A 19,980-nucleotide genomic window follows, 5' to 3' on the forward strand; every position below is an offset into this window, starting at 1 on the left:
CGATGGTTGACGAAAGAGCCGGCTGATCACGTGGTGTTGAATGAATTAGGCATCGTTCCTTGTTCTTCGGTTCTTCGTGCTTCTGAATTCATTGCCGGCCACAGGCTGCATCGTCATGAGTTCTCTTGCTCCAAAAAGCATGCAGCACTCTTTCACGGTAGCTTTCAAGAGGGTGGTGATTATTTATGCAGAAGAGACTAACAACTGCGCAGCGGGCCGAAAATTCGACGTATCTGAATGAGTGGTGCGGGAGTGGCAACGGCAGAAAGACAAGATTTTCAGCTGCGATACTAGGCGAAGAGGTTTCCGCGGGCCGAAGTCAGGACGTTTTCCGGAGCTGAAGACCAAGCTTGCGGCTTATGTTACTGAGATACGGGATCGGTCCCTTCCAGTGACATGCGAAATGGTCACACAGCAAGCTCGTATATTCGCTGTGGAAGCAGGAATTCCAAGGATCGACTTCAAAGCCAGCAGGGCATGGGCATCTAAATTCATGAAGAGGGCTGGCTTTTCTCTTCTTCGGCGTACAAGCGTGTGGCAGAAGCTGCCTGCCGCATACAAAGAGAAAGTTCTTGCTTTCCATAGGCACTTTCTCAAACTTTGAGACTCTCGACAGTACTTGCTCCCCCCCCCCACATACTTTGATATGATGAACAACACGACGGTGAACACGAAGGGAGCCCGCCAGGTGAAACTCTTCACAACACGAAATGAGAAGCTGCGGTTCACAGTCACGTCGTGTTTGGCGGACGGCACGAAGCTCCGTTCATACATAGTCTTTAAAAGAAAGACAGTGCCATCAGAAGCGTTCCCGAAAGGTGTCGGAGACGGTGGTGGATGGGAGTCTCTTGTTCAGTGCGGGCAGTGAAGCGCATTCGAATCGTGTTGGCTTTTGCGATGATGGGACTGAAGCGGCGGCGGCGGCGGCTCATGCTTTCGTGCGCTGGCCGTGGCCATGACTAACATAGGTTTGCAAAAATGCTTTACAATTACGTTTGACTGACATGAGGTACACCGCTTCAACCAAAAGTTGTGTTTGCTCCTGTAATGTTGCAAGGTATGCACTCGCGTCAATGTATGCTTGTTGGGGTTTTCCTCTTAGTTTTTGGACCGAAAGAGTGACGGGCAATAGCTCACCAAGCGGCAAAACAACGGCGCACGTACACGGCAGAAAGAAATGTTGGACATGTGGTTGTGGCTTTTTATATGTGGGAGAACTCTCAATGTAACAATAATATGCTTCTGATTGTATGCTTAAATAATACAGCATGAGCCCGTCGATTTTGGCCTCCTCGACAATCTCTAGGCGAAGCCCAAAACAAATACGAGGATCACTAAAGTTAGATATTATAGTGAAGGCTTCTCAAAGAAAAAAAAAAAAAACATGCGAACAAAATATTTTTTGTTAAAAAAAAGTAAGCTCTAAATGACCACCATCCACGGCGTGCATGCAAGAGTGCAGCCTACACCAAGAATAGCAGACGACATGGGGACGATATCTCGTTGTGATGTCAGCGGCCAATGGTTTCCAGACCAGGAGGCTGATTTCGCTATCAATAATAAAAATTCATTTTAAAGCTATCTACTGCACCGAATGAGCTCAAATTTCGAGAATTTATAATTTAACGTGTGTGGAGTGAAACGCAATAATCAGTTTATGCTCAATTGTTAGCTGTCATGACCCCTTTAACTGCACAGTCCACGCAGTGAAATATTGCGGTGAAGCATCCTGAAAATACGACGGGGCCGTTTTGTAAACAGGGACCTTCCCTGTTGTGAAGAGGGCCTTGCCGGCACTTCCAAGTCTACATGATTAGGTACTGTAGTGAAACACGCAATGCAGAACTGCGGTGTATTTGAACATTTGCGGTGTAATTGGTAATTTTCGAAAGTTTCAAACATGTTTTTTTCTAATATGAATACAAATATATTCAATTCGTATCCAAGATTTCGAATTCGTACGCCTTTAGTTTTCATATATCAAATATCTATTCAGTATAAAAAAATTCAGAAGATAACTAAGCAAACATGGCCTTTATTTTTTGAGTAATGCTTAGTTTCTGCAACTGAAATAAAACCTACATTGACTCACAAAACACTCACAATTGATAAACAAAAGAAAATGTGCACAAAAATGTATGCTGTATTGACTCATCGTCATACAAAAACGTGAAAGAATGTATGCTACTTGTAAAGAAAGCACAACTGTGTGCTGCAACCTGTAATGTGATAATGTAAAATTGGAAACAGCCAACTAAATATAAGATTGACAATAAAACTGCATTAAAGGGACAGAACACTGGCCAATATATGTCATGAGATTATGGTGGAAATGAAAAGATCTTGCATCATACAGTGCAGATCGAGTACTACAACATCTAAGAAAAGGCGCTTTACAATTTTAATTTGCCATTAAAAATTGCATAAAGACAACTGAGGCTACACACCCTTCATCCTTGTACAAAATTACATTAGTTTTGGTTTAGAAATAAATAAACATAGATGGTTGTGAATTGAGTCTCTTCCTCGGGGCCCTGGGAAGCGCACGGAAATCCCTGCTAGTATCAGCTTCGACCCCAAACAACCGCACCGGCGGGCACGACACTCTCCAGTTTCCCCAGTTTTTGTATACAAGCAATAAAATTATCCAAGACATCCCCCAAGTGAAAACCAGCCGGGACTGAACTCACCAGGTTTGAAAGAACACATCTTCATCAACAAAGCCAAAGTTATCGTGCAGCTTCGTCACTGTGCCAGTAAAGACACGCTGCTTTGTAGATGGAGATGTCACAGCTGCAGTGGTGGCAGCAGCTGCACCAAGCAGGCGAGCAGCAGCTGCTTGTGTTGTACCATAGCCAAGGCCTGCCCCACCAGAGGCTGCCAGAGATGCAGCCGAGAGGCCTAGTCCGGCCTGTGCACCGAAAAAACAACATAAAGCCTATTTACAGCAAGAAAGCTAATGAGCATCAGGAAGGTTTGCCAGGTGGAAAATCAATTTTACAAAAGCCTAAACATATTTCAATGTTTCATGTGGCTGATTGGGCATGCTGATAATAGCAAATGATGGCACAAAATGCACAAGAAAGGACAGAGTTGCCAAAGGACAAGTGCTGCACTTTCAACAACTTTAAATTTCAGCAGTTCACAGAAGTACTTGTTGGCACAAGGATACAGACAACTGTGAACTATTCGTTTTTGCACTGGCCTCAACTAAGACCTACCTCAATGCCACAGACAAGCATATGGTCAACACGAACTTTAAAAATACTCAATTTCAGACAAAATTTGTTGCAAACTGTAACACGCTTTTGGTCAGCCATCACAAAACCAATCTGCAATTTCACCAGTGTAGTGATATGAATGCTTACATTTAATTTCGCATATCGCAGACAAAGGGAGGCGATGTGCTATCAATTTTGAGAATTTGGAAAGCCCCAGTCATCACAGCCAAAGAAAATTTAAACTGAAAGTACCTTGAACATTCAGCACTACTGTGAGGTGCTACCATGGTCAAAATACACTGTGCCAATAATTGTTAGAGCTTAATGTATTTGGCAATCCGGATGCATGCACATGTATTTTGCAAAATAGCAGCCCTGCTTTCATTCAGTCCCCTTCAACTGAATGATTTATTACAGCACAGTCTTTTGCCATGCTTTTTTATTTCTACAGACTATGTCAGGAATGTCCAGCCCACAGAGAACTGGTACAAGTTGCATGGGATCACAAAAAGAGTGATGTATGACTGCTCGGTCAACTTCTGTGAATCATGGTACTGCTACATGCATTTGTAGAAGCTGATACAGCAGTAAGTGCATCGCTTTTCTGTGATGCCCATTAAGGCATGGTGTTTTTGTGTACTAGCCATCTATATCACATCTTGCAGAAGCATAAATATAAACTACGCTTAATAGAGCAGTGTAGTGAATTATATAAAGCATACTGACACACTAACAGTTTTCTGTTCTTAAGGCCCTCTGCACAGGCAAAAAAAACAGCCCAAACAGATAAGTGCAACAGCATCAAATCTGGTATAATAAAAAGAGGGTCACTGAACTTCCACATATATATATGAATTTAGCGAGTAGCCAGCCCATTTTTTTGACAAGTGTGACAACTGCATTGTCATTACCAGTGGTGGAACTAGCGACTGGCTTCTTGTAGCAGCTTTTGTAGCAGGAAAAATGGTATTTTGTAGCAAATATTTGAGCTATTGTAGCAGAAAAAAAGCATTTTGTAGCAAAATTTCAAATCTCGAGACACTTAAATAAAGAAGGCTTGTTTTACTTCTGGAACCCAATTGCTTAGATGTTTATAACGACCACAATCACATGCAAAAACAAGCTTCAAACCTCAAATGCAGTCTAAAGTGCTGTTCTTTCCTTAAAAAGCCCCAAATTAAGCAAACAAAGCCATTTATATTCAGGGGGAAGGCATAACTACACATATGCAACTACACTATATTCACTGTAGTCTTGGAAAGAAGGTAGCTAGCTGTCTTAATATAAAAACTTTCTGTAGGAATTCACAACTATTGCTTCTTAAAACTGCAACTTTAAGCCTCTATTTCTTCTTTGCCTTGACGACTCCAGCTTGGACTGTGCCGCTGCAACCTTTCCTGTCCATTCTTCAGAAGGGCTTGTCCACTCTCAACGTCTGAAAAATTTTTAGACTTAACATCTTTCGAGAAAAGCAGATCAGCATTAGTGCTCATATATACCTGGCGGGCCTGATCTCTTCCTGTACCTTTTCCTGATTCTGACCTCTTTTTTGGGTGTCCTTATCCTGCACATTAGGGTAACATCGAGACGCTTTTTTCCCATCAAGACCCGTGCTTATTGGAGGGAAAGGGGGAAGAATATTTTTTGCAGGTCCTGGGTGGAGAATTTTTTTTACCCTCGAGAGAGCCGCGCTGCTGGCACTGCTCAATCAAAAAGCGCGATGTGCGAGGATGTAGAGTACACGCCGATTCCGTGCATTCGCAATCTTTGCTTTCATTCGTTTTCTTCCGGTAGTTTGGAAGGGTGGTGGGTAATCAAAGCGACGCAGGGACTCTGAGTCGTGAGTCTGCTTCTTCGCAACACACTGCAGGGATTGTGCGTATGCTTTCCTCCTTGGAATGAAAACATCCAAGGGTACTTACTGACCGTATGCAGAGCTGCAAATATATCGAGTACCTGCGCATGAGTTATCTGCACACACGCGCGCCCACACACATGCAGTTTTGTATTGGCGGAAAAGAAATTACAGCCAAGACTGAGATAATCTTCTACAGGGCGCATAAGCGTTGACATTTCGAATTAAGCTGTGAAATTATGCAAGATGTTCCAAATAAGGGGCTGAACTAAAGGTACAAAAGCGACCAACTGAGTCCAGTGCGCACGCACAGAAGCAGTCAAATCCTTAAAGTCCTTAGCGCTCCCTCCGCTGCTACTCAGCTGCCATCGCATCCCATATACCTCACTGGTAGGGGAAATAAAAAAAAAGCAAGCGTGCATACTGCTCCAGCCGTGCTTTGCCAAGGGCAGTTAAAAAAAAAAGCGGCAGGAGACGCAGAAGTGACGAAGACAAGCGTCAATTTTGCGTCACATGATTTTCCGCACAGGACCTGCAAAAATATTCTTCCTCCTTGTACAGTGTTGCCAGCAGAAGATGTCAGTTTTGGTTTAGCTGTCAGTAGAGTCATTCAGCGACTTCTGGCGCAGGTGTGGCGCAGGTGTGGCGCAGAAGTAGGCAAAAAATCGATTTTGTAGCAGCATGTAGCAGGATTTCTGATTTGGCACAGAAATTGCCTATTACGATTTCTAATGCCCATGGACCATGCAGCCAGGCAATCAAGGGATGTTATTGCAATAAAAGCCTGTTAATTAAAACTTCAAGAGACTGGACAATATATTCAAACTACCCAAATTTCTGGTCATAAAAAAAGATGTCAAAAAATTTATAAGAACCACTTATGTGCATCATAGTAAACTTATTTCATGAAAAACTGAGCAATTTTATTCCTGCTTTTGGGATCAGGACACCACGACAAAGACTATTTTTTGCAATCCATCTCCTGCATCCATCACTGTGCGACACGACAGAGACAGAACCCCCTTACAAAGAAAGTAGGAACTTGTAAGGAAGGCTTCACAGAGCAGAGCAGCAATGGCCCTTGACAAGCGTACAGTTTTAGCGTCATGGAAGAATCACACGGATGGAACTAAGTGAAATGTACAGTGCAGCCATTCAGCATCCAAACCATGTGCAGCAGGACTCCGTATTTTACAGTCCGATGTGCGGTGATAGCCACAGTCAGCACGTTAGGATGGCTTCCTAGCAGCGCGAGTACACTCACACAAGCAAAACTGAAATGGCATACTCTCAGAGAAGAGGGCATCAACATTTCAGCCATGCTTGCCACTGCACACACGTCACAAGCGCACAGCCAATTGAGCAGCATGTAATTCAGGTTTTAGGAGGGCCATCTTTACTATAGTTTACCATGCCGATCATGCCTGGAATCAGCCAGCCTTTGGGAGCCCGTTGGAATTAATCGGTGCAACATTCACAGTACACGAAGTAGCGAGCGTCCAATACAGCCATCGGCGTCAAAGACCGTGTCAACAGTTTGAATTAAACAAATATTTGAATCAAAGGGTTGAATTAATGAGCTCTTACCGTAATTGCAAGTCTAAGAGGTCCTGCAAATTGAGAAGACAGAAACTGTGCAGGCCATGGCAGCAGTTTGGCTTACACAGCTTTGCCTCCTCTCCTTACTCCTTTCCACATTCTAAAGGGGCATTTCTCTGGCCATTTGCCAGGCACTGCGGCACATAGTTTAAATGTTATGCAACGAAACCAACTTGCATTCGAATGAAGGCGTTTTTTTATACATGTCTATGGACTTGGGTCAGAACAAGTCATGCACATCATATATAAATCATATCAGTCATATATATTGAACAATTGAAAAAATGACAGGAGTTTAAGCATGGCTTGAATTTAGTTATAAGAGCGAAAGCTCTGTTAAGCATGGTTGTACATAGTTCAGCAAGGTTGTACACAGTTTGAATTAGGGAGACACTCAAACTTCACCGTTAGAGCAGATGCAACAGCGCCTTTAACACTCTCTGTTCATTCTGCAGTTTCTTTCATATTTTGCATTTAAGTTGGTTTTTGAGAAAAGGAAGGCACAATAACTGTCTCATTTTTGGGTCGACTCCTACACTTAATTAGGTCAAAGGCATTCAGACCTAGCGAGGAGAAATCCGAAATTTCACCTCGAACAATAGGGCTCTCGCTCTGAAATTTGAATGACTGAAGTTCAAACTAACTTTCATTGTACATGATAAAAGTTTTGTGAATGTGCCTTCATGAAAATGCCGTGCTTAATTATAACAGCATGCATTTTTAGTGCAGTAAAAAGGATACTTATTTGCCAAAAATATCAGGATTAACCTATTTGATTCACAGCTTTATTCAAGATTAATGCGACAGTTACTGGTTATTAGGGCTTAATATCAAAAAGTTACTCATGCTATTAAGGAGTGGAGGGCTCCAGAAATTTCGACCACCTGGGGTTCTTGTGCACTGGCATCGCACAGCACACGGGCCACTTGCTTTACGCCTCTCCATCGAAAAGTGGCTGCCACAACTGTGATTTGATCCTACATTCTTGGGCACAGCAGCCGAGCACCACAACTACTGAGCCACCGCTGCAGGTTAGTTGCACATATTGCTGGCAAGCACTTTTCCCCTGCCAATGTGAAGGCTTGGAGCTACACAAGACACTTTATACCAGAGCCAAACACCAGACCACCACAACCACTTTGCAAAACATCCATATCCTTTAGATTTCATTTCAATCTGCTTCAAAGAACTCCTTGATTTCACGTACCAATTTTTTTTTACATTACCACTTGATAGCACTAAACCTGCTCATGTCACGTTTGTTGCCTCCTATATGGTCCAAGTGTAGCAAGGCTATTCTAAAGTCCAGCACACTTTCTGAGTGTAGGAAAGCATCTATACAATGCTCTCAAAACCACACAAGAATTAAGAACTACCATTCCTACCTGTGGTGATGTAGCCAGCGATGCAGGAATTGCAAGACCAGGCTGCACAAGGAAATAGTGATGGCAGGAAAACAGAAATGTTGCACACAAGGCGAATTGATAGAAAGGAATACACAGCACTACACAAGTAGTGTTGGATTGCCGATGATGGTACTAGCAACTAATCAAGGACAAAAACAAAGGCCTACTGCAGCTTTTACCAAGGTACGATATTTACAATTTATAGCATAACTACAAACAATAACAGGATCATTAAATAGATGTGGAATGGGAAAAAATGCTACAACTTTAGCAAAACAGGATTAAAAATCTGCATGCATATGTACAATCTTCGTCAAAAGTTTAAGACCGCAGGGGAGTCTGAGCCACGCAGTGTGGTTCATAATGCAAATACCAATGTTCCGAAACTCTTGAAGGTGAGCTGATTTGCCTCCCATGAATCTTAAAAGAGCCCCATTACACAGCTTAGAAGCAGACCCCTTAGGCTCTGTGCACACGCACACACACACACACACACATAGAGTATAGTAAAACACAAGTTATGTTTCCCATCCACACTTCAGAAATAACTCACTGTGCCCTACTAAAGCACGCCACTTATTTCTTTTCACACTGTTTCAAATGCATAGTGACTGGATTGCCATCAAATTATGCTTACAAGTAGAGTTGCAGTCATTACCATTATCCTCACATGGAGCTAAATTTTTTTGTGAACAGATAGATCTTTAAAACCTGGTTCCAGATCATTTCCAGTACAATTAACACACACCAAGGACAATTTCTTCATCAAATACATATTACATATAAGAGTCCATATATTCCGTGGTGTGTAAACATGATCTGCCTCACAAAAGTGGTGGCACACATAGTCATGAACAGTGCTGCTGCAATCACACATGAAATCAGTGGTGCTTCCAGTGAATAAAATGTCACCACCCGCATTGAAAAAATGAAGGCATCCAGAGCTCTGAAAAAGTTATTGGCTGCAGGGAGCACACAAGTGCATTAGACTATGTATATTTACTCCAGGCCCTCCTAGGTGGCACACTGAAATGCAGTTCAACCACAGCTCCCTAGATATGCTTATCTTCCATCCACATATACTTTCTGAGCACTAACTTGAACAGAACTGCAGCGAGCCTGTGGTGGCAAAAATATTCCTCCCCCCACCCCATTAGCTTTTTCCCTACCGCGCCCATTGAGCATTGTAAGCCCACTAACGATGACTTCGCGCACCAATTTTGAACCCTTCTGCGTCGCTCACGGACACGCTGTTTACATTTTTCCCGTGAAGCGGCTATTTTTGAGCGCGCTCCGAACACGCGGCAGTGTCTCATTTGCATGCGAGAATGGCGGCCTCTGCGTTGACGACGCATGCTTCAAAACGTCGCAAATCTGGCGACTACGCACTATCTACGATCAATTTTATCGATGACCCAAGCAGAAGCGACTTTGAAGATGCTGCCAGTTATCTATCGTCAGAATTCAATTCCAACCTCGCTGACGACGAAAACCAGCCCAGAACACCAGCGGCAGCACTCCGGCCCGCTAACGATGACTTCGCGAGCAAATTTTGAACCTTTCCGCGCCGCTCATGCACGCGCTACGCCATATAGTGTGTAGTCGGGTTACTGACACTTAAATTTTATTTCTGTTCACATTTTTTCCCACGAGGTGGCTATTTTTGAATGCGCTCCGAGCACACTGCTATAACGCGGCACCGTCAGAGTCGCATGCGGGGTTAGCGGCATCTACATCGAAGACATGGTATCCGCATCAACGACGCGCGCTTCGAAATGTCACAACTCTCAGGATTCCACACTGTATACGACAAATTTTATCGATGACCCAAACAGCAATGACTCTGAAGATGCTGCCTTATCGTCAGAATTCAGTTCCTACCCTGGTGACGATGGAAACCAGCCCGGAACATCGGCGACCACACTTTGTTGGCCTGTTTTGCATGCGTCTGGGACTGCTATGGTTGTTTTGTTTGTGTTGTTGGTGTCATTTATCTCATTCTCAGGGTGTCAACATCATTTGGGCACGACATCTTGCCTCCCGAAAAACAGGGAGTGGCGTTCTGCCCAAGAAGGGAACCGGGCATCCGTCTCGGCATGATGCTCTGCAGCGGCCCTCGTTGACTGCTCATTATGCATCAAGAGCACTATTCAATACGGCACTTTTATTTTTTCACAAGGAGGGGCCAATATAATGCTCTGCATTTTGTATATCGCAAAAAATTTTAAAAAATGTTTGTTGTTTCACTTCCAAGTGCATTTCGCCAAGTTGTTTTTTTTCTAAAATTTGTTTATATTGTGCGTTACAAATTACAACTTCATATTCAAAGTTGTATGCCTAAAAAGCAAGTCTATTTAGCTTTCTTTTTGTGCATTGTATAAAATTTTAAACATAATAGATTTTACAGAAAAAGAAAAATCTGCTGAAACCTACAGAAAACAGCCATTTTGCCCACGGTAGGGAAAGAGTTAATGCAGTTTTTGTTATATGAGGCTCGCAGATGGACTGAGAAAAAAACAAAACAGTGGTTAATCTCTTTATTATACACCTTAAATGCAAGATCAACACACAGAATTACAAGCCACATGAGAATCAGTGGCAGGCAGCACAAAGTCTTTTTTTATTTATATACTGCCCAAACATCATTTACCCTAGGAAGAAAACTAACTTTTGCACAGGGCAAATCCTGGCCAAGGAGTCAATGCCTGCAAAAATAGCTGTGACAGGCTGTAAGTGAAGCTGTCACTTACTTGTGAAAGAACAGTTGTTGCCTGGAGTGCATTCTGGAAAAGACATGACGACAAGCCAGGGTAAATATGCAAATCATTAAAATAAAAAGACAATAAAAAGAGGACTAATTTACCTGTGCCAGACCAAGGGCTGCCAAATTAGTTCCAAAAGGCTGTGTTTGTTGCTGCTGCACTGCTGTCTGAGGTTGACTTAAAGCGGAGGCCAGGCTAGCGCCAGCTTGGGCCAGCATCGCGCTCCCCGCTAAGGGAAGCTCTGCAAAGAGAGAGCAGAGGCCAAGGTATGTCAGGCCACCTTACTGAACAGCTGACTTCCAAAAAGCAGGAAAATAAAGAAAAAATGACGACTAAGAAAATGCTAAAAATGTTTGACATGTGTTAAGCCTAAAGCCATGAACTGAGCACTTAGTTGTCAGCAGGAAGTAACAATTTTTACAAAATAAACTTATTGAAAGTTTGAAACAAAGAAACTATATTACCCACAGAGACGTTTCTGGCATTACACATTACAGCAAGGGGGGGGGGGCTAGCTTGAAGAAGCAATACAAGTAAAAGCAAGAAAAGTTTAAATGAAGTCTTCATTCCGATGCCACTAGTGCATGCAAACGCTGGGTCCCTGAAACTGTCCCCATTATCGTCGTTAATTTTTTTCCTGAAACAGTTTGAAATGATTCGGGCAGGCTCAAACCGGTTCGCAATGTGTCTCTGGAGCCTAAAGGCGTGAACCCGAACCCGAGCGAAACCGGTAAGAATTCTAGTTCGACATCCTGATGGCAAAGTCATCAGCCTGCTCATCAGTGATGTTTCTTGCTTTGCTCCCCTCTGGCTTCCGTTAAGTAGCGCATACTCCAGGGCATGGTTCCAAGCATACAAATAGACTAGACATAGTTTTAGTGCGTAAGAGCACTCTAACCTTAGGAGAAAACACAGTGAATGTCACATTTACTGCAGTGCTGTGCCGATTGCCTGCACTGCACGCAGAAAGCAGCTGGCCTGGACAGCCTGTTAATGCAGTGCATGAAGTCTGGCTACTTGTGTGAAACTGTATAGTAAACACAAAATACAAGCAAATGGCCTCTGTCGTCATCTAATTAGCTCTTTTAGTGTCCTAGTGTCCAACTTTTGTGGTCTGGTGCAGAATGTAGCTCCACTGGCAATGCCCCCCCATATCGCAATATAGAAGTTTTGTTGCTCTCTTTTCTAAAAGAATGTCAGACAGGTGGAGTATTTAATGAACTGACTAAGGAGGAAAGCGGATCAACAGAAAAGGACATATGCGCAGCTAAACTGAACAACCTCTCTCGAAAAATTATTGCAAGTAATCACAGGTAGTTGTCACTCTAGTCACGCAATTCCTTCAGAAGATGCTCCTTCCCTCTTCCCCCCCTCCATAAAAAAAAAAAAAAGAAAAAAAAACACAATTTTACTGCTTGAAGGGGAAACTTATTTAATGCAAACGACCACTGGACTACGATGTTGAAGTTATCTTGTTGAAGCATCAGATGGGAGCATTAAGAGTTCATTGGAAAAACAAAAAGAATTTGTCAGTGCACCAAGAAAAAAAGAGCAAAAGGCAGTATTGTCACCAACTTTTTTCTTGTGTAAATGTTTAACCATGCCGTGATTATATGTGCATGTTTCCGCAGCATGTCAGGCTCTGCCGCTCAAGCCCTATGAGGCTTTGGCAGGCCAGTTACTTGCATTCACTCAATGTTGGTGAAATAAAGTATTATTATTAATGTTATAATTAACGCTAATGTCTTAAGGAAATGAAATGCAGCAAAAAAAAAAAACGAGAATTTGACTTTATCAACATGGCAAAAAATTGTAAAAATCGACAGCAAAGGAGAACTCTCTCATCCTTTTTGGAACATATTTGACTATGACACATAATCCTTCGTTTGGGGCGAAATGAGCAATGGCGTGCCCAATTTTCAACGGTCCTATTTTTTTTTGCATGTGATTTCATATTGCTTCAAGAGCAATAACATTAAAGCCATATTTTTAGGAAATGCGCTTCAATACTTGAGATAGACAGCGTATGCTTTGTAGGGGCAGCATCTTGACCTCCTTGTGTGCATACAGTTAAGAATACATTCTGCATCACATCTCAATTCAGATGTCAATTTTGCCTTTACCTGCTTAAATGTCATGATCAAATTAACCAGAAGTTTCAAGGGTACAAGGCACTCAGAAGCCATTCTAGATCACCTTCTCACCATTTTTTGAGCTTATCTTTTCTTCTTCTTCATGGCCTTTTTAAACATGGCACATACCAGTATTGGCCAAGGTGTAGTGGCATATACATGAAAATTTCCGCAGACGATTCCGACAAAAATAATAGCGGCAAGTGGGAATCTCAGAAAACGTATCGATGAAAGCCTACCTTTCAGCTACGATACTTTTCTTTTCCTTGCTAGCTGCTGCAGCTTGCAGCTGTACTTTTCTTACATACGTCACGTCTTCAGTTGCTGGAGATGCTTTCTTTTTTTTCTGATCTCCTTGATCGTCGAATTTCCGTGAACCATTAAGCAATGTTAATTAAGACAAACTTGTCGCGATGTTAACACAGAGCAGTGCTTAGTATGTCTCCTCTTTTCCCGCTCCAGGAGAGCTTCTTCACCGAAACCTTTCATGCAATAGGAGCACTTTCTGTGCACCTTACTGCCGTATGCGTTTATTGCACATGACAACCACTCACAAATAAAAAAAAAAAACCTCAACAAGGAGGTTTCCTTGAAATAGACAATGACGAGTGTAAAATTGCCGGCGAATCTGTCTTTCCTCAACGCGAAAATTCTCAAATTTTGACCGAGTTACTAGTAATTCAAACGAACTCTGGGTCATTAATAGTAATAATTGGTTCACTGGGAAGGAAAGGCGCATTATCTGTCACGATTGTTCTGTAAACGTCTGAATGGCGCCACAAGGGAAGGGAGGAAGGTGGGAGTGAAAGCAGAAAGAGAGAAGAGATGCCGTAATGGAGGGCTCCGGAGTAATTTCAACCATTTGGGGATCTTTAACGTGCACTGATATCGCACACCACACAGACACCTCTTCGTTTCACCTCCATCGAAACGCATCCACCAACGGTCGGGATTGAACCCGGGAACTCCGGCACAGTAGTCGGGCCCCCCATCTTAACTACTGCACCATCGCATCGAAATTAAAATCCATTTGTGCAGCGCTTCTGTTGGGTTTGTGCTGTACTGATACGCTCTTTCTTGTCATATTCCAAGTACTCTTCCGGCCCTGCTGTTGAAACACACGAGGCACCGCAATCCTTTATGGGCTTTCTCTTCTGCCTAATGTCTTTCGGGTTTGAAATATGTGCCAGCAATGAAGGAAAGAGCCTTGCTAGAGCCTAGTATAATATGCAATTGTAAAGTGAATTCTGAGGAAGGAAAACACGCAGTATCCGTCACACATCTCTTGGTGAACACCTGAACCATACCGTACAGAAAGGGAGGAAGGTGAAAGGGAAAAAAAAACCTGTGTTTTTTTTTAGTACAGTACAGAATTTAGTAGTACAGAATTCCAAAATAAATTTGACCACCTAAGCATATTTGATGTCCACTGAAATCGCACCACACAGATGCATTTGCGTTTTGCCGCCATCGAAAAGTGGGCACCACGATCAGGTTCGAACCTCGGTATTTCGTTTCAATAGCCAAGTGTATTAATCACACAGTGACCACGCCTAGTGCCAAAATCCATTTTCCTCTATCCAAAAGACAGTGCTATAACAGGCTTTGTTTTCCAAAGTGCAGATCCCAAACTTTGCATTTCGAAGCCAATTTTTTATCGTTCTGTGCAGATTTTCCACCCATCTTTTAAACTAGGCGGTCTTTTAGTGGTCCGAAGAAATGACACCCTTCTGTGCCAACATTTCCATAGCCACTGTTGTATCCCAGTTTAAAGCAGGTCAGCATGGAGAGGTCCGAAGCCAGAAAATAAAAGAAATTAGGAGGATGCTTAAGTTTTGCACCACAAGTAGACAAGATAGCACTTTTAAAACCACTTTTTAATTCCACGAATTTTGCCACTGAGAGACTGGTACAGAGCTTGGTAAAGTGCTAAACATCTTTAGTTGCATTGGTTTTGGGGAAAAAAAGCTGCAGTACCTCTCTCTGGTCTCAACGGACCACTATATTTGCAATTAATGGCATACAATTGTAGGTACAGGGGTGGTTTGAATCCCTATCGCAAACTACTCTAACTCGAATAACAGCCAATTGCTAAATGCGAAGCGAAATAGTATGAGGTCATCCTGAATACTGCACAAAGAATGGTTGTGTCAAAGTTTTGATATGAAATCATGTGCATATTTTTTCCGGGACTTTTTTCCCAATTCTGGGTTATGGCAAACACTCCCCTAGCCCCTGCGCATCTCTACCAGTTCCGCCTCTGTTCAGATCCCTCATGTTCGAATTGCTGTTTTCTTTATGTGAACTTCAACACTTTCCTTTCATGCCCCGTAGTGGTTCAAACCTCCCAGTTTCTTCCATCCTCCCCATACTCCGGGCGTGTCTGGCTGGCATCAGATCAGTGACACGATCAGCTGGCATTGATCTTACAAGCCATAAACTTACTGAGCGCTTAAAACTGCATTAAATAAATAAAGTGATATTCTGTCTTCTCTTTCAGCAATGGCGACACCTTTTCAATCAAACAAGATGTATAAGCTATCGCGTAATATGAAGTTATGAAGCTGAGGAGTAAACAACGCACGGCGACTGGAGCAAGCGAGGCTGCGGCCAGCCAGGCCACAGCAATGAGAGAGCAAGAGTTGGCCGTACCACGTGGCAGCCACCAGGGACCGGGGACACCTCTCCGAGCGGGACTGTGAAACCGAATTTGTTCTAGAAATGTTGGTTCCAACGGTGCCCTAAAGTTCCACGGTTCGCCACCGACCAAACTTGAACGAAGACACGACCACGGCGAGCTTTTCGGCTTACTATTTTATGAAAAGGGTGATGTGAGAGTAAAGAAGGCATTAGAGGGATCATAGTGAGAAAATGTAGTGCGATTCAGATGCATGGAAAGAAGAAAAGCGAAAGAACAACAAAGGGAAAAGTGTAGCCGTTGCACAATCTTGTACAAGATGTGAGCAATGCATGAAGACTGAACAAGGAAGCAAGCGCCGCGCACACATAGTGGTTGTGAAAAACATTTGTGTATTTGCAGATGTTTCGCCCTAAACATGTGGTGCAATGCATCGTTATTAATATAAACAGCGCGAACACGAAGACAAAGGACAAGATAAAAGAAAGCTATAGTACAAGCGCTGACTCACAACTATGCCTAAGCCCTTTACTCCAAGGCCCAGAAAAAACAAACATGAAGAAAACGAAACAGTCACGAGAAACAACCCCTGGGTTCACCTGCTGCACAAAAAATCACTTAAAAGAAGACACCTCTTTGCTTGAAAGAGGTGTCTTTCAAGCAAAGCCTTGGAGCCTTGGAGTAAAGGGCTTAGGCATAGTTGTGAGTCAGCGCTTGTACTGTGGCTTTCTTTTATCTTGTCCTTTGTCTTCGTGTTCGCGCTGTTTATATTAATAATGAATAAGTACCAACTCGCCCAACAAAGTATCTTAGCAAGCAATGCATCGTGTCACGGAGGCTAGTGCCGCACAAGGATGTGCACTTGCTATCCCGTACTTTGCCGAACAGATTTTAAAACCTCACTATAACCGGCATTTCGCTTCGCGCAACCACATAATAAGTGGTATGACTTTACAGTGAATCCTATGGGAGGCAGAGCGGTGACCGTCAAAAACTGCGTTATAACTGACCCGCATCATAAGTAGCTACATTGCAAGTGGTCTCCACTGCCCTTCATATAATTCTATCATTACATCAACCCGGGTTCTGTGTTGCCAAAAAAAGGAACAAACGGCTAGACCTTCTCCATTCAACAATCTAATTCTGCACTACACAGCTTCACACAGACCAATTGATATTACAATACAAGCATAAGGTTACAGTATGGTGGGCTAATATATAAATGCCCCTCCATTTTGTTTCCTATCTTTTCTGTAGCATGCCTGCTGGAACAACTTAGTTGTCACTGATATCAGGATCTGGCTATGTTGACTCAATTACATTAAACATGCACCATAAAGTAGAAATAGTGTTACATAAAAAATATGCACAAAAATCAATGTACCTCAAGCTTAATTCTACAGAAAACATAAATTTCATTTCTGCAGAATAAAATTTTTGCTAGTTTACCAAAGCACATGCGTGCAATAAGATAGTGCATCTCCATAATCCATCCTCAAAACTTGAACAAATGTAAGTGAAGCCAACAATGGCAGTACTCACCTGTGGCTCTCATCCATGGAGGATTTTTACCAGCACCCCCAAACTGAGACATCTCTGGAAAAATAGAAGTGAACAAAGAACGAATTACACAACTACAAAACCCACCAGTTGAAGTAGTCATATGCACTCATATTTCAACACACAGGTAAAAGTGTTAACTGACACTGAGAACCTTACCAGATTTCTATTCAGTAAAATCTGGCATATGAGCCCTTTGCAATTTTGTTAAGTTTGTTTTGCAGAAAAACAGTGCTTTCAGTGACCAGAAATTTGGAGTTGAAGTTAGAATACATTTTTCTGCCACTCAAATTTAAATTAGTCATGTTGATGACAATGTTGAGAGTTGTGGTTTTGCATTTATTTTTTCACATTGTTATTCCTCTTCCTTGTGCAATAAAAATGCACTAATGGCAGCGACTTAAAAGGTTGCCCAATGTTCAAGTGCATAAGCTGAATATTTTTTTCTAGTAAGAAAAAGAAATCTTGCCCAAATGAAGATGAAGTTGAAACTGCAAATGTACCGCAGCGTACTTGAAAGCTGTAACTATGCTGCTATTTTACTGCTCACAAAAGCTCTGCTTTCATTAAAGTAACCTCTTATAATTAAGGAGTGATACTCCATTCAAACTTAAAAATGTTCTCAACATCCATCTGAAAGATTGTTGTCTGCTACAATTCCCCCACAAACAGCAGGCTACAACATTGCAATAATGTTGCAATTACAGCAATACTGAGCTGTAACCTTGTTAAGACTGTTTCAATGTCACAACTCTTTATCAGTTCAAAAATAATTTCTTTAATGCTCCAACTTCCACACACAACACAATAAGGGCAGAAATAGTATTTGTGGGCTCTGAAGAGACAACACTACAACACTATATGGGGGGGGTCCCAATGCCTGCCATAACATGCGCACCATTGTTTCATTAAATACAGATTTGGGATAACTATATCAGTCATCGTTGGCTGCACAGGTTGTACCTCGATGTGACCCCCTACCACGTCCGAACTGGCAGGTGCAAGCCCGCCCATATCTATAACAACGAGCGTCCAACGACAGACTTAATGGGGTGGATCACACTCCTAGTCTCAATTTACGAGGATGGAAATAAGATTTTACAAAACTTGCGTAGGATTAAAGCAGTCGCCACGAGTCGGAGCGCATGCGTACAGTACGTGCTTTGTTCCGCGGTGTTGCCAAGAATTATTCCGCAGGTGCCGCGTCTCTCATGATACAGTGATCGAAAATGATTACAGCACTGGCACCTGTTAGCCTTCTCCGTTCATCGCCACTCGTTCATTACGCCGTGGGCCCATTGCGGGGCTATGACGAGCTGCGCTGCACCACATCTCCCCCGTTGGTTGCACCGCGAGGGCTTTCGATGCCGTCAAAGCTTCGCTTCCTTGCCTAATTACCATTACCACACATGTTGATTCCACAAAAGATGAGCCAGTTAACAGGTATGACAGTTGTGAAATGCTGCAACCAGTGAATGCAGTTTTGTACTCCCCGATGGCTGACCGCAAGTTCAGCAGAACATCCGAGCAATCGCTACCGCTATCGCAAATAATTCCGAATGTTCTGACACCCCTGGAAGCCGCGACAATGAACCATGTCACGCTTGTCTGCCCTTAATTTTTAAGACAAGCTGGCGAAATTTTCGCACATTAATGCTTTTGGCATAGCATCGCAAAGAAAATTGTTTCTGTATCATAGTGGTGCAATTTGTGCAGCTGCCCCACCCCAACTGAGCCACAGTGGTGGGGCGCATTTATGCATGTGTCCCAGAAAGGGTGTCCGTTAATACATTGTTTCTTGAGAATACATAATAATTATGCCCCACAGCACACTTAAAAACAATGCCAAAAAGGAAATAATCAACACAAATGAAAGAGCACTGCAGAATCTGCATTGGAGTAATGCGAAAGCACGGATGCTGCTATTGGTTGTTTCTGGTTGTTTCTAGTTGCTTAACTAATTTCTTGTTTACCCATTTTAGTCTTTGGTACTTTCAAATTGCATGCCAATCCCTTCCTATTCCCTTTTTTGGCTCTACTTCCGGTTGCCTGACGTCACAACACCTTGACGGCACCTTAATTGACTGACTGCTAACTATTTTATTCTTTGGTACTTTCAAATTGCATGCCTATTCCCTTCCTACGCCCTTTTTTGGCTCGACTTCAGGTTGTGTGACGTCACATCCTTAACGTCACCTTAACTGACCATTTAATTAACTATTTAGTATTTGATAGATCTTGACGTCACGCTAACTGACCTTAATTAGCTATTTTAGTATTTGATACATTCAAATGTGGCACCAAGCCATTGGCTAATGAAACCATTTTCGCCTTTACTTTTACATTTTTTGCCTCTAATCAATAACCAAATTAACCTCTCTGCCTAATTATTTTTCAGGACACAACATTACATCATTCTCTCTCGATTGACACCACTCATTAACCTCTACCACTTCTCAGTTACTAACAACTGCTGCGGACACGATTTTGCAGACGCGGTCTGTGGACAGAAATCTGTGAACATGGCGAAGTAATGCTTTCACATTAATAATTCAACATCTCCAGAAGTAACACTCAAGGCTACCTAAGTGAAACCATCTAGCCGTTGTGTGCACCAAAAAATGAGAACAACACTGTCCTACCATTTAGTTCCCAAACACAAGCAAGCCCCATTGCCAAGTCAAGCAACTGGACATAAGGACTTCACCAGAATGTCGCAGCAGGCAGTGTTTAACAGCAATAGCTGCGTGACTGGATTCATGCTGCTATCACTGTGACATTTAGAGGGTATGTTTTATCACTTCGAT

The 19,980-nt window shown here is 42.6% G+C and overlaps 1 protein-coding gene across 4 annotated transcripts in view; it reads right to left on the reverse strand.

Moving 5' to 3' along the window:
* The window catches only part of LOC146201850 (cell division cycle and apoptosis regulator protein 1-like), a 178,730-nt gene that overhangs the window by 153,791 nt on the left and 4,959 nt on the right, over positions 1–19,980 (reverse strand). For all 4 annotated transcript variants that reach the window (XM_084587811.1, XM_084587809.1, XM_084587807.1 and 1 more), the window contains 5 exons: positions 17,156–17,209; positions 10,945–11,084; positions 10,832–10,864; positions 8,061–8,102; positions 2,691–2,911 (listed from right to left, as the gene is read on the reverse strand). In XM_084587811.1, coding sequence (XP_084443937.1) covers positions 2,691–2,911; positions 8,061–8,102; positions 10,832–10,864; positions 10,945–11,084; positions 17,156–17,207 — 488 coding nt within the window. In that variant the 5' untranslated portion in view covers positions 17,208–17,209. The remainder of the gene's footprint in view (positions 1–2,690; positions 2,912–8,060; positions 8,103–10,831; positions 10,865–10,944; positions 11,085–17,155; positions 17,210–19,980) is intronic.

This window comes from Amblyomma maculatum, chromosome 1 (assembly GCF_055883805.1).
Source record: "Amblyomma maculatum isolate TAMU_Amacu chromosome 1, ASM5588380v1, whole genome shotgun sequence".
NCBI classification, from domain to species: Eukaryota; Metazoa; Arthropoda; class Arachnida; order Ixodida; family Ixodidae; genus Amblyomma; species Amblyomma maculatum.